General features: G+C 43.7%; 1 protein-coding gene across 1 annotated transcript in view; it reads left to right on the top strand.

Annotated features, from left to right (window-relative positions):
* The window catches only part of LOC126259797 (tetratricopeptide repeat protein 37), a 195,140-nt gene that overhangs the window by 126,917 nt on the left and 53,896 nt on the right, over positions 1-14,327 (top strand). The window contains exons 13-14 of the mRNA XM_049956819.1: positions 12,912-13,126; positions 13,724-13,911. Coding sequence (XP_049812776.1) covers positions 12,912-13,126; positions 13,724-13,911 — 403 coding nt within the window. The remainder of the gene's footprint in view (positions 1-12,911; positions 13,127-13,723; positions 13,912-14,327) is intronic.

Below are 14,327 nucleotides of genomic sequence, written 5' to 3'. Positions count from 1 at the left end.
AATATTATATCCATAATTTGTATTATTTAGCATGTTGGATAGTGGGTTCAGAGCAAGGCAGAACCTGAAAGGACTTAATGAGTCTCCTTGATATATTCCACGCTTAATCTGTATTGGCTGTGATGTGATATTATTTAAATTTGTCTGGATATTAAGTGTGGTTTTCCAATTTTTCATTACTATGTTTAGGAACTGTATCAATTTAGGGTCTACTTTGTATATTTCCAATATTTGTAGTAACCATGAGTGGGGTACACTATCAAAAGCTTTTTGGTAATCAATGTATGTATAGTGTAGTGACCTTTGTTTAGTTTTAGCTTGATATGTCACCTTCTGCATCTATTATCAGTTGCTCTTTACATCCTTGTGCTCCTTTGCAACAGCCCTTTTGTTCTTCATTTATAATTTTGTTCTGTGTTGTATGTGTCATTAATTTCTGTGTAATGACTGAAGTTAATATTTTTTATATTGTTGGTAGGCATGTTATTGGGCGATATTTTGCTGGGTTTTCTGTGTCTGCTTGATCTTTAGGTTTCAGATAAGTTATTCCATGTGTAAGTGTATCAGGGAATGTGTATGGGTCTGCAATGTAACTGTTAAATAATTTATCTAAAAACACAGATGATGTGACTTACCGAACGAAACTGCTGGCAGGTCGATAGACACACAAACAAACACAAACATACACACGAAATTCAAGCTTTCGCAACAAACTGTTGCCTCATCAGGAAAGAGGGAAGGAGAGGGAAATCGTGTGTATGTTTGTGTTTGTTTGTGTGTCTATCGACCTGCCAGCACTTTCGTTCGGTAAGTCACATCATCTGTGTTTTTAGATATATTTTTCCCATGTGGAATGTTTCCCTCTATTATATTCATATGTTAAATAATTTAGTTAGATGTGAATGTGTTGAGGGGAACTTCTTTAGCCAGAAATTTGCTATTTTATCTTTTCCACGGGCTTTCCAGTTGTGCGTAGAATTAATTGCTCGGGTGACTTCATGTTGCAAAATTACGACTTTAGGCATTTGTGGTATCATCTTGTATGTGTGTGTTTCTGCTTGTATCCACCGTGCATGTCTGTTATGTTGTACCGGGTTTGACCGTATGTTGCTCCAGAAGTGTTCCATGTCTGTTATGTTTGGTGGATTGTCTATTTTAATGTGTGTATTATCTATTGTCTGGTAAAATTTCTTTTGGTTTGTGTTGAATGTTTGGTTTTGTTTCCTTCTATTTTCACTTTTTTTGTGTCTTCTAAGTTGTTTGGCCAATGCTTGTAATTTCTGCTTCTTTTCATCTAATCTCTCTATCGCTTCTTGTTGTGAGATTTTACCTAAACTTTTTTGTTTTTTGTATGATATTTCATTTCTTATAAATTGTGTTAGCTGTCCAATGTCTTTTCTCAGTTTTTCTATTCTAATCTGTAGCCTGTGTTGCCATGCTGGTTTTGTTGGTTTCTTCTGTGTGTTGGTTGGTTCTGATCTCTGCCTAGTGTGTATATTTAGTGTAGTGAGTGCTCCTATATAAACCAGTAGTTGTAACTCTTCCATAGTTGTATTTTCATTTATTTTGTTGTGTATGATTGTGTTGACAGTTGTTATTGTTGTTTCGACTTGTGGGTTATTTGGTGGTCTATGCAAGAATGGTCTAATGTCTGTATTTGTGTCTTTGTATTCTATATATGTCAGCTGAAATTTTTCTTCTATATCTAACATGTGTGTCACTCCGTGTTCTATTTGTGCTTGTTCTGGTGGCTGTCTTAAGATTTCGTTTTTCTCTGATTGTTTAATTGATGCGTGTTATTCTTTGTTTGTTTGCTCTGGGATGTTTGAGTCCATTACTGTATTTTCTTCTTCTTCTTCTTCTTCTTCTTCTTCTTCTTCTGATTGCACATTATTTTGTTCCAGTATTTGTTGTACTTGTTGTTTGATGTTTCATAATTCTGACAGGGGTATCCTGTTATTTTTAATTATTACACGGATCTGATCAGCTAGTCGTTGTTCTGTTAAAAATTTTAATTCTGGCTATCTGTTAATAAATGTTGTGTATACTTGTGATCTGTATCCAGTTGTGTTGGTTACTAAGTTTGTTGCTTGGTAATAACAGAACATGAGGTGTCGGTTAACTTCATCTGACCATCTCATCCTCTCTCTTTGTTTTCCTTATAGGGTGGTTGCAGGAAGCATATCCTGCAAAACACCTCTATTTGGATTTAAATCATTTTCCGTGTGGCTAGCAGTGCCGTTACCATTGTGGACAGGCATCGGGCTCAAGCGTCGTCCCCCGACCATGACAGCGCTTCTCCGAGGCTTCATTAGTTTAGTCCTGAACCAACTAATCACACTAAAAGGGGGGTTAGCCCTGTTAGTGGTTTGTTCTTTTCGTCGCCTTTTACGACTGGCAGAACATACCGGAGGCCTATTATTTTCCTGGTTCTCCATGGGGTTTATTATTATTATTATTATTATTATTATTATTATTACACAGTGCTCACTGAGAAATAGTAATAGTAATAATAATAATATTTATTATTATTATTACTATTATTACTATTACTATTTCTCAGTGAGCACTGTGACACATATAATCAGTGTTTGTTCAGGAGGCACAATGAGATTTCTGATTTATAAACATTTAATTAATGGTGTATAAGTACTAGACTACCAGAGTTCAATCCCCCAGTAGGTCAACAGATCCCTGCACATGGCAGTGCTTCCTCTCCTACTTACCTACCTCCCTCTCTCTGCTAATATGTAGAAGTATTGCAGGTAACTAGGCAAAGATAAAAGAGTAGCCAGTAGAGACTAATTTGCAATACCAAGACCGCTAAAGCTAACAAATGCAGATCCACTTTATACGACGACACAGTTATCTCATGTTTGTAGTTCTACAAAATGAGTGAACAAGAGTAAGGCACCTGTGGGTGGTAACAGTCAACACCAAGATGCTTCAAATTTAACATCTCCAAAAAATGGTGATAAGCGGTTTAGATGAAAATTATTCACTGTCATCATTGATCTTCTCTTTGGTAAGTTTTTCAGACTTAAAACTTGAAGTTTCACTCCAACTACCTCAGTTGTCATGTAGAAGATAGTGTACGTGAGTAGTGATTTGGTATAATTAGTGTTAACAACATTAAAAGACCCAACATATAGAGATGGTGGCAACATTTATACATGTCAGAAGATTTTTAGATTTTTAAATTTTTAAATGTTCTAAAACACAGTTACACACTTGATAATGGCCCTACATTTGAAATTACAATACTGCAAACAAATAACTTTTACAGTCAAAGACAACTATAGTGTCATTTACAAAATAGAAACTGAAAATCTGAATAAGATGTGTGTTGTGGCTACTTATTAGAATTGATCACCTAATATTGTTCAGATTAATGCGAATGCTTATTCACCATGAAACTTTTTAACCATTTGCAATGGAAACACAGAGAACAAGCCATTTAATATCAAACTTACACTAATTAGATGAAACAAGACTGGAGGAAAGTTAAAAACTGCCATAGTCATAAATAATGATGAATCATCCATGTTTCATAAGATAAATTTGACATTTATCTTGTTAAGGTTTTGATCCATTCGATGGTCCTACTGAATGCTGGTGAAGACCCATTTTTTACTGAAATGCTACACATTTCAGATTACAGTTTAAATGTAATTAGCCAACGGATAATCTCTACTGACAATCCAAAATATTAGTATTCTCAAGAGTTCATATCTACAATCATGTAGCCACAATGCTAGATGAAATTCGCAGAGAATTCAGCATAGACTCAAAAGTGGTCATTGCAACTGTAAATGATAATGGACACGATTTTGTAAAAGTCTTTAAAGAGTTTAGCGTGTCTATCAGTAGATCAGTGGAGTCAGAGGAAAGCAAAGCTATGACTGCTGAAAGTGAAGTTAATTGACAGCCTTGGTGAAGATGATTGTCTAGAAGAATATAATATCCAGTCACCAAGACACTTTCAATGTACTGCACTGCACAGACTAAACTTCCATGCTTCAAGTGATACTAACTGTGTTCTTAAAAACCTGATTAAAATTTATGATACTTATCACTATCAGAAGTGCACCACAAAACAGTACGAAGTATAATGGTTTGTGGAATGCTGCTGGATGTCTCATAATAATAGGAAGTGTTTTAGGACAAACTCTCAGTAGGCTTGATGTTGCAAGATGGAACAGTGTGTATGATGCAATGAAATAAATTTATTCAATGCAAGATAAATTGATGTTTACATATAACCTTGGCTTTGGAAAATTTAGTGAGAGACACTGTATTGGAGTTGATAAGAGTTTATAACATGTTCAGGTCATGGATATTCTTCAAGGTGAAAAAATGTGTATTATGGACTTTTAGATCCATGCTCTGTGGCTCCATGTAAAAGGGTGCAAAAACTGGAGAGTGACAAGAATCCACAGTGAAGTTGTCTGCCATAAACTATTGCAGAATTGATAACTTCTCCATTGTTTTGCAGGAGGAGATAATTATTTGGTCTGATGTTGTTATTCTGAAATAAAGACAATACTACACTCTCCGGCATATGTGGAACATATTTTTTTGTATAGCATAATAGCAAATGTTCCAAAGTCAAATAAAAGGTCTCAAAAAAATTTGAAAAAAAAAATTGCTCTGAGAACTAATGTAAAAGCAACCAAAAGTACCTCAGTGTTATAAATGACAAAGAATTGGAGGAAAACATATCTGTGGATTTGAAAATCATCTTTTATTTGTGTACTCCTTTACTGCTAAATAATGAATAAATATTTGTATTCACACAAATGAACAATCACTTGAACAAATAATTTTGTGTTATTCATGAATGACTAATAATAAATGTTTTCTGTATATTATTCAAATATGCATTGTCCACTTTTTTATGAAATTTGCAGAACTTCTTTTTCATGATTGAGCAACTTAAAAATTATATTGGTCTCATTGATCAACCAAGGGGGCTTGTTGCTCAGTATACTTGGGAGAACTTCGTATTTGCTGCAGAGTGATCCATTGTGAACTGCTTTGCTAGCATCTGTAATGGCTCTGTAGCTCCTGAGTGACTAATGAATATTGACTGTATTGGTGTACAAGCAATTATGTGGAATGTAGGAGACTCTGCAGCTGACTTGGTCTTAACAACAATATGGAAAAGATAGTTCATTGCTCGCAGCATTGAGGAGGCTTTGAAGCACAGTAAAAAAGAGTGCCAGAAATATTCAAACTTTCTTGAGAACTAAAAATCTCACACACATTCAAGGGAGCGCTACTCGCATACACACAGAGCTAGCTGCTGTATCCAGGCAGTAACGGCCAACTGCAAGTGAGTCGCAGTTGGGCCTTAGTGCCCAAGATAGAGAGTGTGTGTGTGTGTGTGTGTGTGTGAGAGAGAGAGAGAGAGAGAGAGAGAGAGAGAGAGAGAGAGAGTGTTTCCTTCTGAAGAAGGAGTTTGTCTGAAATCTTAAATATTTCAAGTATTTTGTTTCATTTTTCCTATCTGTAACTCAACTCCTACGTGATGAGTAGCAATCCGTCCTTTCCATTTTGTTGTTATTCCATCCTGGACTTGCCATTGTTTGCTTTTGTCTTAAAACCTGTCTCATAATGGAGAGTCACTAGTTTGCAATGGCTCACTAATTTCTGCTCACTTTGTTGGGGTGAAGCTTATTGTATCACTCTTAACTCTCGATGACCTGCTTAAAAATTTCCGAGTAGAAAGATCATGGGAAGACTATGTCTATCTTAAGATGATATAGCCAAAATGATGTTACCAAATAAACACATTTTAAAATTATGGTAGACATGATGTTTCCGCTATGTGGTTGAGGTATTCAAAATATTTATTGCCTTTGTGACTGTGACCTTATGGCAGCTAGGTGGGTCTGAAATCAGATATGAGAATAAGAAAACTTAACAAGCTTGAGTCACAACTGTGACAAATTAAAAATTCATTGCTCACATCTGAATGTCCCCCCTGCGGGTCCGGGGTAAGAATAGGCCTGAGGTATCCCTGCCTGTCGTAAGAGGCGACCAAAAGGAGTTTCAACCATTTCGGCCTTCCATGTGATGGTCCCCCTTGGGGTTTGACCTCCATTTTTCAAAATTCTACAGAAGTACGAGCCTTTTGGGGAAGGACGCCTTACGTGGTGTACCACTGGTCCTCAGTACACTAAGACCTTGGCACTCAGCATTGTACCGGCGTTGTAACCATACCCACTATTCCTCAAATTGGGCCTAAACGCCTGATGGGTTGTACAAGTTACGCCCATAATGCATCCCCATCTGCACCTACGATCATGATGGACTTTCCATGGCACCAGAAATCCAGCACGGTAGCCAGCCCGTTGTGGTGGGGTCATCATATACCCTCTACGTTGTAGCCCCCTGACAACACAGGGATCGTACTGCCGATACCTGAGCTGCACCCTCCCCACATCGGCCAAGGAGTAGATGCCCGTCTCCTTGGGGCATCAGGACTCCCGGCAACGGTCATCCTGCCAGGTGGCCCTTGCTGAGGCTGGGTGGCGCCCGTGGGGAGAGCCCCTGGTCGGAGTGGGTGGTATCGGGGCGGACGTTTCGCAGATGAAACGTCAACACGTATCAGGTCGCTCTGCGGCCGAGTCTTTCAAAAGGAAAGGTACTGTTTCTAGTTCTGGTTCTCCTGCCCTTTCCCCCTTGGCCACTCCCTGGGAGGAGGGACAGGCCCACCGGCTTGGGGCGAAGTACTTCCCCCGCTATTTGGTCTGTTCTCGAACCGATGGGGGGACGTTCGCAACCTCCAAGCCCATGTTCTTTGTTCAGCACATTGAGGATATCTTCGGGGAAATTGAGGCTCTCAGTAAGATGCGTTCGGGGTCCGTTCTTATAAAGACCATCTCCACCACACAGTCAGCAGCGCTCCAGGCATGCGACCGCCTAGGGGACATCCCAGTGTCCATTGTCCCGCATCTGGCACTAAATAGGACGCAGGGGGTTATTTTTCATCGGGACCTCCTGCTGCAATCTGACGAGGAGCTCAGGGCCAACCTGGAGCATCTTGGCGTGCGTTTCGTCCGGCGAGTCCAGCACGGCCCCAAAGACCGTCGCATCGACACCGGAGCCTTTATCCTCGCCTTCGAGGGGGACGTTCTCCTGGAGAAGGTAAAGGTGATGTGCTACCGGTGCGACGTGCGACCTTACGTCCCGCCTCCTATGCGCTGTTTTCGGTGTTTGCGCTATGGGCACATGTCGTCACGGTGTGAGGCTGAGCCCCTTTGTGGCGACTGTGGACGTCCTCTTCGTGAGGAACATACATGCACCCCACCACCTCGGTGCGTTAATTGTCCTGGCATCCACTCGCCTAGATCCTCAGACTGCCCCGCATATCAGGAGAAGAAGATACAAGAACTCAAAACTTTGGATCGGCTCTCATATTCCGAGGCCAGGAAGAAGTATGACCGCCTCCATCCCGTGCCGTTGACCACTTCGTTTGCCTCAGTTGTGTCCTCTCCTTCCGCGGTGTCCTCACCCCTATCCTGTCCCCCCTCCGCCTCCTCCCCCCATCCGGGGTCTCTGCCTCCGCCTCCCAAATCCCTCCCTTCCAAATCCAAATCCTCCTCCCCCGTGGCCCCTGCCCCCTCTGCCCCAGCCCCCCCCCCCCCCCCCCGCCGCCTGAGAAGCGATCCTCTTCTCAGGTGTCCATCGGGGAAACGTTCCGGACCCCAGCTTCCGAGGTCCGGCGTTCCAAAACGGACCCCGCGCGTGAGGACCTTCTTCGGGTCCAGTCCACCATCCCTGTGTCTCCTCGGCCTTCCAAGAAGGCCTCCAAGAAGAAGTCTCTATCCCCCTCTCCACCCCGGCGCGTTTCGTCTGACGCTCCATCCGTGAGTCGCTGCTCCCGGCCGTCCTCAGTTTCGCCGGGACGCTCTGCTGCCAGGCGCTCAGCTGGCCTCTCGTCGGCAAATGATGCTGCCCCTCCTACACAACCAGGGACAGCGGCCGCAGCTGGCGACGACTCGATGGAACCGGATCCGCCTCCCGCCGGTTGTAGCGTTGTTCCCTCGCAATCTGGCCCTCCGCGGCCGTCGAGGTGACCAGCTCTTCCCCCGTCTCATTCCCCCCCTTTTTGACTAGCGATGGCCTTGTTACATTGGAACATAGGAGGTATTCGATCTAATCGGGAGGAATTACAACTGCTCCTCCGCCTGCACTGTCCGCTCGTCCTTGGTCTCCAGGAAACCAAGTTGCGCCCGACTGACCGTATTGCCTTTACCCACTATACCTCGGAGCGGTATGACCCCACTCCAAGCAATAGCTGTCCGTATTACTCTTTCTGCTTTTACTTTTTCAGTTTGTACCATCTACACTCCATCGTCATCTGCTGTTAGTCGGGCTGACATGATGCACCTGATCGCTCAGCTTCCCCCGCCGTTTTTATTGTTTGGCGACTTCAATGCCCATCATCCCCTTTGGGGCTCTCCTGCATCCTGTCAGAGAGGCTCACTCTTGGCGGATGTCTTCAACCATCTCAATCTTGTCTGCCTCAATACTGGCGCCCCGACTTTCCTCTCGGACTCTACTCATACCTACTCCCACTTGGACCTCTCGATCTGTTCTACCTCTGTTGCCCGTCGGTTCGAGTGGTATGTCCTTTCTAACACCTATTCGAGCAACCACTTCCCCTGTGTCGTTCGTCTCCTGCACCACACCCCATCCCCACGTCCTTCGAGCTGGAACATACCGAAAGCTGACTGGGGACTTTACTCCTCCCTGGCAACCTTTCCGGACCACGATTTTCTCAGTTGTGACATTCAGGTCGACTATCTCACGGCTGTTATCATCAATGCTGCCGAACGCTCCATTCCTCGTACTACCTCTTCTTCACGTCGCGTTTCCGTCCCCTGGTGGAACGAGGCTTGTAGGGACGCTATCCGTGCTCGACGACGTGCTTTACGCACCTTTCGCCGCCATCCTACATTGGCGAATTGTATTGGATACAAACGACTCCGAGCGCAATGCCGTAGAGTCATCAAAGACAGCAAAAAAGCTTGTTGGGCCTCTTTCACCAGCTCCTTTAACAGTTTTACTCCCTCTTCTGTCGTATGGGGTGGCCTGCGCCGGCTGTCGGGCATTAAGGCCCACTCCTCGGTACCTGGCCTGACCTCAGGTAATGCGGTCCTCGTTGATCCTGTGGCTGTCTCCAACGCCTTCGGCCGGTTTTTCGCGGAGGTTTCAAGCTCCGCCCATTACCACCCTGCCTTCCTTCCCAGGAAAGAGGCAGAAGAGGCTCGGCGACCTTCCTTCCACTCGCTGAATCTGGAAACTTATAATGCCCCCTTTACTATGCGGGAACTCGAACGTGCGCTTGCACTGTCCTGGTCCTCTGCTCCGGGGCCAGATGCCATTCACGTTCAGATGCTGGCACACCTTTCTCCGGCGGGCAAAAGCTTCCTTCTTCGTACCTACAATCGCGTCTGGACCGAAGGTCAGGTCCCCATGCGTTGGCGTGACACCGTCGTTGTTCCTATACCCAAACCCGGGAAGGATAGACACCTTCCTTCTAGTTACCGCCCCATTTCTCTTACAAGCTGTGTCTGTAAGGTGATGGAGCGCATGGTTCATGCTCGGTTAGTTTGGATTCTTGAATCTCGACGGCTACTTACTAATGTCCAATGCGGCTTTCGTCGCCGCCGCTCCGCTGTTGACCACCTTGTGACCTTGTCGACATTCATCATGAATAACTTTTTGCGAAGGCGCCAAACGGTAGCCGTGTTCTTTGATTTGGAGAAGGCTTATGATACCTGTTGGAGAGGAGGTATCCTCCGCACTCTGCACAGGTGGGGCCTACGCGGTCGCCTGCCCCTTTTTATTGATTCCTTTTTAACGGATCGAAAGTTTAGGGTACGTGTGGGTTCCGTATTGTCCGCCGTCTTCCTCCAGGAGAACGGAGTGCCTCAGAGCTCCGTCTTGAGCGTAGCCCTTTTTGCCATCGCGATCAATCCAATTATGGATTGCATTCCACCTAATGTCTCAGGCTCTCTCTTTGTTGATGACTTCGCGATCTACTGCAGTGCCCAGAGAACATGCCTCCTGGAGCGCTGCCTTCAGCGTTGTCTAGACAGCCTGTACTCATGGATCGTGGCAAATGGCTTCCGGTTCTCTGAAGAGGAGACAGTTTGTATCAACTTTTGGCGATATAAAGCGTTCCTTCCGCCATCCTTACATCTCGGTCCCGTTGTTCTCCCATTCGTGGAAACAACTAAGTTTCTAGGGCTCACGTTGGACAGGAAACTGTGTTGGTCTCTGCATGTCTCTTATTTGGCGGCCCGTTGTACACGTTCCCTTAATGTCCTCAGAGTTCTTAGTGGTTCATCTTGGGGAGCGGATCGCACTGTCCTGCTTCGCTTGTATCAGTCCATAGTCCGATCGAAGCTGGATTATGGGAGCTTCGTCTGCTCATCTGCTCGGCCATCCCTCTTACGCCGTCTCAACTCCATCCACCATCGGGGGTTACGTCTTGCGACCGGAGCCTTCTACACTAGTCCTGTCGAGAGTCTTTATGCTGAAGCTGCCGAATTACCATTGACCTACCGGCGCGACGTACTGCTGTGTCGGTATGCCTGCCGGCTGTTGTCTATGCCAGACCACCCCTCTTACCAGTCCTCCTTCGCCGATTCTCTCGACCGTCAGTACGGGTTGTATGTGTCTGCCCTGCTGCCCCCCGGAGTCCGCTCCCGTCGCCTGCTTCGACAATTGGATTTTGCCCTCCGTACCACCTTCAGAGAGGGTGAGAGCCTGACACCACCTTGGCTCCAGGCTCCGGTTCATATTTATCTCGACCTCAGCTCACTCCCGAAGGAGGGTACTCCGGCTGCAGTGTATTGCTCATGGTTTGTCGAACTTCGTGCTCGACTTGCCGGTCACACCTTTATTTACACCGATGGCTCCAAAACTGACGATGGTGTCGGCTGTGCCTTTGTCGTCGGGGCCGCCACCTTTAAATACTGGCTCCTCGACCAATGTTCGAGCTTTACGGCCGAGCTTTTTGCTCTCCATCAGGCCGTTCAGTATGCCCGCCGCCACCGCCATTCATCATATGTACTCTGCTCTGACTCACTCAGTGCTCTTCAGGGCCTTGGAGCTCCCTATCCGGTCCATCCCTTGATTCAACGGATACAGCAGTCCCTCCATTCTTTCGCTGATAATGGTTCTCCTGTCAGCTTTCTGTGGGTTCCCGGACATGTAGGAGTGCCTGGGAATGAGGCTGCGGATGCTACAGCCAAGGCTGCAGTCCTCCTGCCTCGGCCAGCCTCCCATTGTGTCCCGTCATCTGACGTTCGTGGGGATGTTTCTAAGAGGCTTGTGTCGTTGTGGTGGGATGCTTGGTCATCCCTCCAAGGAAACAAGCTCCGGGCAGTAAAACCGCTCCCAACTGCTTGGACAACCTCCTCCCGACTATCTCGGCGAGAGGAGGTCCTTCTGACCAGGTTGCGGATTGGGCATTGCCGGTTTAGCCACCGCTACCTGCTCTCCGGTGACCCAGCCCCACAGTGCCCTTGTGGTCAGGCATTAACAGTGCGCCATGTTTTATTGTCATGTCCCCGCTTTAGTCAATCTTGTGTTGTCCTGTCCCTGCCATCTACTTTACCAGATATTTTAGCTGATGACGCTCGAGCAGCTGCTCGTGTTCTGCGTTTTATAACTTTGACTGGCTTGTCCAAAGACATCTAACCTTTTTACTTATTTTATCTGCATCTTTGTTAGGTCTTTCTGGTGTCCCCCCATCCCCTTGAGTTTTACTAGATTCCATGTGCTCTAACAACAGTGACTGGGGCGCTAATGACCTCAGTAGTTGAGCGCCCTTAAACCCCACAAAAAAAAAAAAAAAAAAAAATCTGAATGTAAAACAGTTTTTTCTGTGGAAAATGTAATGTATGTCCTTCTAGTTATTTTTTCCAGACTTTAAACATCGATTCCTTTGGGGTTGAAGGAATAACAGTTCTTTAACTTGTCACTGGAGCCTTCCCTTTTTGTACACTGTTGTCAAAGAGGATGTGCTTAATGTAGTTCCAGGTAGAACAGCATTCTATCAGATGAATTTATCTGAAACTGTATTCCTAAATTGATAATTGTTGGATCACTCTGCAAGAAAGGGTTGTAGTAAAAGCTGCAAGCTGTCACAGATCGACAGCTACAAAGTAAGCTCAGAATGTAGTACTTTCTTTTAGTGTCATTAATACATACTTCCAACAGGATCAGATTATTAAGGGACTTCCTGAATTTACCTGGGAGATAATAAAGAGTTTCTGTGACTCTTTTTTTACAGTGGCATGTTCAATGTTTGATCAAGGACTTGTTCTCTCAAGCTGCTGATTACAACACTGTTCCTATCTTTACAGTACTGCATAGATATCAGCGTCACTCAGTATCAAAATTCTTGGCAGCATATTGTTAACAGCTTGGTACATCCATGTTCACTCTTGGTACTTCAATTTTCACTCTTTTGACAAAGCTTGACACCTCTGCTCTCATGATTGGCAGTGGTACACATTTGCAAATCAGTCTTTGAAATGAATACCAAAGCCCCATTCTACACTAAGCTTACAAGGTGATATCTGTGGAAAAAAAATTATCATTACTGAGGAATCACATCAGAAATTCAAACACACACACACACACACACACACACACACTGGATTAAGGTATCACTGACACAGAAACCAAGATGTGAGACTTTTTCTAGCCCGTGCCTTGCACTCGATAAACTGTATTAGCCTGTATTAGCTTCTGTAATGATCATTCTGTTATTTTTTATGTTATGGGGGTTTTAATTATGTTTAGACAAGATATGATGCACTGCATAAGTATTGTGTTTGTGTTTTACTATGCAGCAAGTCTTATCATTGATATCTTTAATTCAGGTGTTACTGCAGAGCATTGACTCTCTCACCACATAGTGATCTCATATGGCATGATCTGGCTGTGAATTACCAATACCAAGCAGAAAATACTGCTATGCGAAATCTCAAAAATCAGCTGCGAAACTGGGCTCTCAAAGCTGCAAAGAAATGTGTTACGCTGAGTCCCAGAAATTGCCAGCACTGGAATTTACTTGGAGTTGTTGCAGCATCTCCTGGTATGTGGATAGTAAATGTTTTTACATTATTGGTAGTGTGTTGCATCAAATGAGTGTTTAGTGTTACGTTAGCAGTTATTCATTTAGTATGTCCTATTGCAGGAAGCAAACCTGTATTAAACTTTGGCAAGGTAACTGTAAAATATTGCTTTGTCTTCAATTTTATCAGTACTGATTTTGTACAAATGAGTTGGCCCTCCCCCTTTTGTTCCATAATTGCCGTTACTTCTCAAGATGCTTCCACATTATTCCTTTTTGTGTACAGCTTAGTTACATGGATGATAGTTGTCCCAAAATTTAGTCCAAGGCTCAGTTTACTGTTGTGTTTGATTCAGTTACATTTTGTGAATATTGAACTTAATTATTTACTTCTGTACTTCGATTATAAATTTCCTATTTTTGCACAGGACATTGTAAAAAAGAAACTACTGGTGTAGAAAGTAACTTTTTCCATTATTGTAAATAGTGATTGTTGAATAAAAATACACATGGTAAAGTAGCATTTCTTTGTAAAATCTAAGATGGTGGTGATGTCACTTTTTATGTGTAATTTTGACGAAAGTTATTTCGACAGAAACATATCTTATTTCTTCACAGAAATAAACAATTTGAAGTTAGCACAACATTCCTTCATAAAAGCAATAGAGCTGGAGAAAAACAATGCAGTACCGTGGACCAACTTGGGGACACTCTATTTATGCCTTGGAGAAATAAAGCTTGCAAACAGAGCATTTGGTAAAGCTCAAAGGGCGGATCCAGAGTATGTGGAATGCTGGATTGGCCAGGTAAAATGATCAGTTGTGTATGTATGTGACTGTCCTAACAAAACCATTCCTCAAGTTGCAAGATTTTACAGGAAGAGGAATAAACATAATATTGGTGAAAAAATATTGAGTGTTCAATTTCAGCTCTATCTGATGGAGGGAACCTTGAACAACGTGGTGGAAGCAATCACAGCATTTTTATGGCTCGCAGAAGTTTTAAAAGAGCCTTTCTAAGCAGATTATGCTTGTAAACAATTGCTTAATTTAAGTTCCTCATAATTCAGCAGATTCAGACTCTCAATTCTGAAAATGCTCTAGAAAACCTGAGGTTAAATCATAAAATCATAGTTTTCATATAACAGATTCTCATTTCAAATGCATGAGCTTTACAACTTCTGGTTTGGTTTTCCGGTGACAGGCACATATATTTGCTGTAG

Source organism: Schistocerca nitens, chromosome 5 (genome assembly GCF_023898315.1).
Source record: "Schistocerca nitens isolate TAMUIC-IGC-003100 chromosome 5, iqSchNite1.1, whole genome shotgun sequence".
Classification (NCBI taxonomy): domain Eukaryota; kingdom Metazoa; phylum Arthropoda; class Insecta; order Orthoptera; family Acrididae; genus Schistocerca; species Schistocerca nitens.
Note: the sequence above shows the minus strand (reverse complement) of the source record. Positions and strands in the feature narration are given on the sequence as shown.